The 8,408-nt window shown below is 38.8% G+C and overlaps 1 protein-coding gene across 1 annotated transcript in view; it reads left to right on the top strand.

Moving 5' to 3' along the window:
* LOC104548353 (amyloid beta A4 precursor protein-binding family B member 2-like) overlaps positions 1-1,285 on the top strand; it is a gene marked incomplete at its 3' end in the record, with an annotated part of 46,887 nt that extends 45,602 nt beyond the window's left edge. Inside the window, exons 5-7 of the mRNA XM_010194348.1 lie at positions 546-608; positions 1,038-1,123; positions 1,225-1,285. Coding sequence (XP_010192650.1) covers positions 546-608; positions 1,038-1,123; positions 1,225-1,285 — 210 coding nt within the window. The remainder of the gene's footprint in view (positions 1-545; positions 609-1,037; positions 1,124-1,224) is intronic.
* Positions 1,286-8,408: the final 7,123 nt, after the last annotated feature.

Below are 8,408 nucleotides of genomic sequence, written 5' to 3' on the forward strand. Positions count from 1 at the left end.
TCTGCACTCCTTACTAATCCCCCTTCCCTTCACTGTCTTTTTCTTGTACTTTGTCTCTAGAAATATTTGGGTTTTACCTTGTATGTATCTTACTGTTGTGTATATCATGTTTCAGTATTTCTAGTTTCAGTAGTGTTAGAGTGTTTTAATGAAAGTGCCAATCGAATGGAATTCCTAATGTTTCCCCTTAATTGCTGTGTATCCAAGGCTGTAGCAGCTGTGGCCAACATTCATATTCAAATTCATTTTGCTTGCTTTTAAGATCATAGTTAGAGTAATTTCATTGTCTGTTCCTAATTTATATTAACTTTCCTTGTTTCAGTCTTTTGTTTTGGTAAGAAAATGTTAGAGGCATGTCTTCTCTCCCCTTTCCTCCAAATGCCGTAGTATAGTGGAGTAATTAGTTGAAGTTTGAGGTGATCTGTTCCCTAACCCATCCTGTAAATATCAATGCTAACAACAGTGTCTTGTGTTTTTTTTCTTTTTCTTTTCTTTCTTTTTTTTTATCAATGTGCTTCTTCCTGTGTGAATAATTATGTGTCTAGAAACAGCCATGGAGTGATTTTGCTGTACTGAATGGGGGAAAGATTAATAGTGACATTTGGAAGGCAAGTATATTGTCAGATTTTAGACCCTTTAATGCTATTACCCTTGTTTTTTTGCATGGCAGTGGCTGTTGTTTTTCCCCTTTTATTTTTCCATGAATGTCATTCATAACCTAGGCCGAAGTGAATGGGGGTACTGCTAGGGATGTCTAGCTCACAAACATGCTGCCTTTTCTGATCTGTCCACTGGGAATGGATTCAGGCTAAACCAGCAGGGAAGCTGCCGTGGCGTAACAAGTCGGATGCCTGCACTGAATGAAATGCAGCTTGAGAATATATGCATGCCTCTTCTCAACTTCAGCCAGAAGTACTATCGCTTCTTTGCAGGGAGGATTTAATTTCCCTTTGAAATAAGAAATAACATAGTAGTGTACTTAAATACTCTATTAATAGCACTTAATACTATACTAATAGCACTGCCTTTATTTCTAGGATCTGCATGCAGCCACTGTGAACCCGGACCCAAGCCTGAAGGAGTTTGAAGGAGCAACGTTACGCTACGCCTCTCTGAAGCTCAGGTACAATGGCTTCAGAAATTACCTGCTCCGGTTTGTGCTGTGCTGTAACTTTTATGTGATTTAAAGATTTATTTTTATCTTTTCTTTTTTTTCTGTGACAGAAATGGTCCACAATCTGATGATGATGATTCCTGTAGCATCAACAGTGATCCAGAATCCAAGGTCTGTAAGAAAATCCACAATGAGATAACAATTAAAAATTTGCAATTGTGAATGTAACTTGCAGGATCCAGTATACATCCTAGGTTTTGAAATTAACTGTACTCCCCACTCTTGGCAAAACTAATTCCATCAAAGGAATTTGCAGATTTAAAGCTTCATTCAATTTGCTCAGGAAAGTGTGACTTACTTGAAAATAACATAAGCCAAGAAATAGAATGTTACAGCTCAAGTTTCTGCTGCCCAACTGTAATAACTGACCCCTTGCACAACTGAGTGAGTTTTCTGTCCTGAGTGAGAGAGGGCTCTGTTGCTTGTCATGAGTGTCAGCTTCCTGGTGCATTCAGTGACAGAATTTGCTCTTTATTCTTGAGTTTGTCCCTTTTTAAAGTACTCTTTGTTTTATGTGGCTGCTTGAACTCGCAGCTAGTAACAAGGAAGTTACTTTTTAGAACAAGGAACTTTGTATTTTATAATAGAGGATGCAACCTAGTTTGAGGATAAAATTTATGGAGGAAAATGAGACCATTATGTGAAAAAGCACCATAATTAAATCAGAGCCTTTACAGTTGTAATCTCAGGTTTTTAAGGAGAAAGAAGCAGCAGAAGGTTCTGAATGCTTGTGTACATATCTCCAAATTTGTCATGTTGATGGTTTTGCCTTGTGCTTGCATCCATTATTAAGGATGCATGTGAATCGCTATAATTGGAAATCCAAGTAATTTAAATAAGTGTTTTGGCTGTGCCATGCACCTGCAGTAACTGACAGGATCAGAAGCTACTTATATGCAGGAAGACAGTATGTAACAGAGTAAATAATTACAATAGCATTAATGATATATTTTAGGAGAGAAAACAGACTGATCAGGGTACTCAAACTTCTTTGTCATCTTGATTATTTGGCTTGTGATGGTTAAATCAAATGTTAATAAATGTGCTTTGCTTGGCAGGCCGGCAGTGGTTGCTAATGATGACAAGCACAAAATTCTGAGCACAGCAAATGGAGTTGGAGGAATGATGAGCATTAGATACCAGTCCTCAGAACAAGAAAGTTGTTCCTTTCAAGATAAGCCTTATGCTACGAAAAGCATTATAGGGAGGCAGGATTTTGATATGTCTCTTTACCAGGCGGGTAGCATTAGGAGCCCTTCCTGCATGGAGAACCATGGTAGTATTTGTGTGGGCAAATAACTCTGTCATCATCTCCCTTCCCTCTCTGCCTTGATGTTTAAACTTCAAGATTTATGGAACTGACACCCACCCGGTCTCTGTGAAGGGAGTCAGTGCAAAAAGCTTGTCCTCTTTGGTCTGTCACAGCTGGTTTTGTTTCTCCTGTTTAGGCAAAACCATGCTGATGATGCTTACATGGGTAATCAAAACAGCGCTGAAACATCAACAGAAGGTACTGAGAGGAGCAAGACAAGAAATAGAGGAGAAACTCTACATGTTTGAGTTATTTTAAAATCCCTTAAGTGAAAGCACCTTACCTGCTGTCCATCACTGCCTGATGGGGACGTTGTGCAAGGGCAGTAGTGACTGCATGATGTGGTCCTGCAGGTGAAGCTCAGCATCGCTGATGTTGCTTTGCAGCTCTGTAGCAGAGCTGTTCAGTGCATCTGCCTCTGCCCCAAGTGCATTTTTAATTCCTGGGGGATGGGAAGGGGGTGTGGTAGGTGGATTCCTTGCTAGCCCGTTTTACCCAAAATATTGTAAGACTGAAAGAAGTCTGTTAGGATTTGAAACTTAATCTGAGACTTGAAAAGCTAGATTTTTTTTTGTAGCTCCCTAGGATCTCCTCTGCCACATGGTGTGCCTTAACTATATGTGATTGAAGCTTGTTTTTGATGGCAGCAGCACAGATACTTCATTTCAGCATGAGAAGGAAGCTTTTTTTAACTCATGAAACTCTCTATTGGACTGATTTGTTAAAATAAACCTTGTTAGAGATATTGTAGAGACCTTAAACCTCTTTAAACCTATTCATGACAGTGGCCAGTACGTTTGAAAAAATAAAAAAAAAAAAAATTAAAAAAAATTAAATTTCCTCAGTGGCACTGAGTAATGCTGTCTTTCAGCAAAGGGAACCATGCCACCTTGTGGAAAGCTTAAGTAGTTGTCTTCCCCCAGAGTCTCTCATCTTCTGCAAAGATTGTAGCTCTGCAAAAATGTCAGATTTGAGAGAAGGGTGTCATGTAGTTCTTGTAAGGAAAGTGACTTATGCAGTTAAGCATTCAACGTTTTCAGTAAACCACAAATGTTTCTCTTGTCCTGTCGCTTGTTACTTGGGAGAAGAGACCAACACCCACCTTGCTTCAACCTCCCTTCAGGTAGTTGTAGAGAGCGATAAGGTCTCCTCTTTTTCTCCAGACTAAACAGCCCCAGCACCCTCACCAGGGGAGGTTTAGATTGGATATTAGGAAGCCTTTCTTCACTGAAAGGGTTGTCAAGCACTGGAATAGGCTGCCCAGGGAAGTAGTAGAGTCACCATCCCTGGAGGTATTTAAAAAATGGGTAGATGTGGCACTTAGGGACATGGTTTAGTGATGGACTTGGCAGTGCTAGGTTAGCAATTGGACTTGATGATCTTAAAGGTCTTTTCCAACCCAAATGTTTCTATGGTGGTCTATACATCATGTGCTTAAGATGCAGTTCAGAGCTTTATATCCCTGGCATCTTGGTGCAGGTTGTCTGCACAAGGCTGTAAAAGAGAAGGGGAAGGGGGAGAAAGGGGAGAATGATTACATCCAGCTTCTTGATTTCAGTAATTTATTTTGCTAGGAATTTCTTGAACAGATGGCTCATTGCACTTGACAAGATCCTAATTCTGCATGTAAAACATGCACAACTTGAAATGAGTTTTGAATTGGTACTTCCCAAGAGACAGATCATAACCTTCCTGGTTAATTTATAGAGCAACCTGTGCCTTCCTAATTGACTTTCAAGGAAGGTAAAAAGATGCTTTTTACCAATCCTGGACTGTAAATTCCTCTGGGCTGTCCCTTTTTACATTGCTATAAAATATGATGGCCATGTGTAAAATTATAGAAAGATGTTAGATTTTTTCCATGCAGTCGTGCAAAGAAACTGAACCTCCTGGGAAACCTCTCTCTTCCTAGGAATGGGTTGGAAAATTAAAAGCTCCTGTGACCCAGTTTCTCAAAATCTTTTAAGAATTGGCCTGCTTGGTCTGACGTTTGGTCTCACCTTTATTCTTTCCTTTTAAATGTGGTTTAATTTAGTCTTTCTGTGTTAAGCATGGAATTTCAAATTCCCTGTCCACATTAAGCTGTTCAGCAGAGCTTCACTTTCCAGCCTTGCCGCTTTAAAGTAGTTTAAGATATATATTGATGTCTAAGAATGGGAAGAATGTGTTTATACCTGCAGAAGTACCAGTCAGTTGCTCCAAAAGTCCGTTTTCAACTTTAGAAACCAGTAAATGCTCAGGATCTCAAAAGAAAGGACTATTTCCAAGAGGGGTAGAGGTGAGATATGCTGATACCAGGTATTTAAATTTAATTACTTAGCTGGAGGTGAATGAAGACATGGCTGGAGACATGGGAATTGAGTTGGTGATGAACTTCTGTGGATTACCTGGACATTAGGGATTAACCAGTTTTGGAGTGATGCAAGGGATGACTCTGACAAGCTGACTTGCCAGACCACTTGTGACTGTCATGAAAGTGGCCTGTGAATAGCACTATAAAAATAATATTACAAAATATTATGTGCCCCCCCCCCGAAGAGTTACTGTCCATCTCACTGCTGCTTTTCTTGCTATGGAGGTGGTTACGTGTGTTTTGGAAATGTCCTACCGGTGCTTGCTTCTGGGCTTCTCCAGAATCAAATACCCTGGCTGGACACAGGGCCATTAGCACATCATCTCCCTGGTGATGAGTCTGATTTCCGATGCAAGTGAAAAGCAGAGAGGAGAAGTTTTTTCCAGTAATTCCAATAAAGGATATAGTCTTTTCACATAGTCAGAGTAGCTTCTAAAATTATTGGTGCAAACAGGGAGTATTCAACATTTTCCAGCAGTTTCCCAGTCCACCTTATGCTCCATATAATCTTCTCATGAGCACATGAAACACTACGAAATGCCTCAGTTCAATTCATTTTAATTAATGGACTCAATTGAATTAATTACATCTGAGGAGTTTGTTGCATCTTCAGTGTTCTTACAAAAAAAAAAAAGATTAGAAGGAAAAAACAGGTATTTTCAACAGTTTTTCTTCCAAAATGGTACTTCTGCTTTGTTTTGGAGTTGAGATTTGTCTCTTTCAAAAACAATTCTTGGTTTTCATTCCCTAGGAAATAGGACCTGTCACAGGGTAGAGAATTAGAAGAAATCTTGAACCCATTCCTTTACTATTATAGGGAATGACAATATATAATCCCATGTATTAATTTCAAGTTTCTTTTTAAACATTTTTTGGTTTGGTTTTTTTTTGCTTTGACTAGTCTGACTGACGAACTGATTCAGGTATTACCTTCCTTTGTATATATCACAAAAATCTTTTAACCTAAACTTTTTGAGGCCATATTTATCCTCTTATTCTGTGTTTAGCCATCTTCTAGTGCATTTATAGCAGGCAATTATGTCTTTTCTTCGGCTCAGTTTTAGTAAAATAAACAAGTGAAGTGCTTTTAATAATTCCTGATGGGGCCAGAAGGGTTGCCAATCTTCTCAGGAGTCCCTGTCTCCCTGACTGTTGTAGCAGCTCTGTGTTTTCTGGCTTTAATTTTAAACTATGGACGATCAGATTTGTTCATTGGGTGGAGTTTTTCCAGGGTCTTGCAGGGTAGCATTAAAATGTCTGTATTCTCTACTGCAAAGTTCTTGATGCATAATTTCATTTACTTTTTTTAACTTCTGAATAGGTTTTCGTTGCAGTTTAAGCCATAATTGTGACCAGTGTGTTTATAAGAGTGAGCAGAAGAAAAGTGCTGGTCTTCATGCCGATAACTTGAATAGCACCTTGGTCAGGAGGGAGGAGCTGTTTTGCTTTGTTTTGTTTATTTCAAAGAATCTTCTTGTCAGTAGTTGAAAGTTTCTTGTGAACAGCAGAATTTTGTATTTGGGGGATTAGTCTAAACAGCATGTACATAGTTCTTTTAACACTAAGCTACTGCCAATAGAAAACAAAGTGCATTTTTGGAAATACTGATTTTTATTTTTTTTTTGCATTGCTGAGATAGTGTGGAAATGCAGGAAAGTTTTTACAAAATGCAGGAGAGCAGATTATACTCAGAGCTCATGGATTGTCCTTAAATGATGTTCTTAAGTATTTTAAATCAGAAGAAATACAGAGTAAGAGTTAAGTAGGTAGTTTTGTTTTTTAAAAAAAGTTTCCTTTCGGTGTTGGCTTATTTTAGGCTTTAAGAGGGAAGAATGATAATCTAGGAATAAAATTTTAAAAATTAAAAAAAAAATTAAAACTCCAAACAAACAAATAAACCAACCACCCCAACCTAAAACCTAAATAAACATTGTAGTGTTTGGGCTTAGGGTTTTCTCCTTTGCTTCTTTCAAGCACTAAAAGGTACCCTTTGGTTTCTCCGCCCTCTGCCCTCACCATCCCAGCAGTCATTTTAGTAGCTTTCAAACTGAGTCAAACCACAGATCTTCTGTTTGAAACACCCAGTGAATAATCGAGGAGAGGTCCGTCTTAACAATCACTGTAGTATAGCAAATTTTTCTCCATCTTTCCATCCTTGCAGCTGCTGGGTGGCAGCGGTGAGTGGTGGGGACGGCAGTTTCTAACCTGATTGGATGGATCTGAATCTGGCTCTGCCACTAGCAGCATTAAGGCACCTTCCCAATGATGGAGATGCTGCAGATAAATGGTGCAGGTGCTCAAAAATATTCTGCTTCTGAAACAGTTCTAGAAGTAGCAGACTGAAGCACTAAAATGCATTTCCTCAACATTTTTCTTTTAAATAGTTTTGGTTTTGATTTTGTACATTAGAACTTTTTGGAGAGTGTGTTTGCTCATTCATTTTCTCTCTGTGATCGATACTCATTGCTATTGACATCTATTGCATCATTAGGTGATGTTATAAGTGATAATGTCACGATGTGAAGTACATCATAATACAGATTTCTATCTAGAGGATGTTTGCTTCCACCTTATCCCTAAGAGTCTTGTTTAATCAAATATGAAGATCAGTTCAGGGTGGAAGACGACACAGTGTTTTTCCCAAATCTAAGCGATTGACTTTTAATAGTATACAGAGTTACAATATGCTTAATTGTTATAATATATGTATAATATAAATATCTGGGATAATAAGTTTAATTTATTGAGCCCTTCACTCTTAGAAATCCCACATATCTCTGGGATCTAATGAGATGCGAACCTTTGGTGCAGGATCAGGACATGGGTGACTGAACAGCAGGAGAGATGTAGAGGTTGAGATTTTACTTGTAGCCTTACTTAGAAAAAATATATCACAAAGATATTCCTCATGTGATAGAGAATGGAAACTGATTAAAATTTACCTTTAATTTCCAGGTTTGCAGTGCAATTATTATGTCTTGTGTTTGGGGGCATTATCAGTATTTGCTTTATTAAGATATTGTACAAAAGATTTCATTGGATTTTTACAGGACTGGGAAAAGAGAAGATAAAATATAGGAACACTTTTGTTTCAAATCAAAATGTCTTCTTGGCCCATAAAGTTCTGATATTGACAGCAACTTTGTCTGCTGCAGGAGACAAAGTTTTGGAATAGGGATTTGACCAGGAGTCATTTGAGTAGTAAGAGCACAGATAGCAATTATGTTACAGGAGGATAAATGGTGTAAATGGGAGCTGTATGGGTCATGCTTTTTCGTGTGAGAGCCATGAGTGGCCAGGCTGCATGGGCAGTTTTAGGTGCTTGCCAGTGATGGCTTTCCCCAAGGGGGAGGCAGCTTCTCTGGCTGCCAGCTGGGTGAGGTGGTGCTGGAGCCAGCGTGCCCTGCCTCTGAAATAGCAACCAGGGGGCACCAGGTGGGCCACTGTGACCCCCAAGTGATGAGAAACCATTCCCAAAGTGAAACAGTGCTATTAAAATTTGTAGCCTACTTTACTAGGAATTGTCAGCCATGTTTGAGAAACCATGAATATATATATATAAATATATA

The sequence above is a fragment of the Mesitornis unicolor genome, unplaced genomic scaffold (genome assembly GCF_000695765.1).
Source record: "Mesitornis unicolor isolate BGI_N332 unplaced genomic scaffold, ASM69576v1 scaffold13011, whole genome shotgun sequence".
NCBI lineage: Eukaryota > Metazoa > Chordata > Aves > Mesitornithiformes > Mesitornithidae > Mesitornis > Mesitornis unicolor.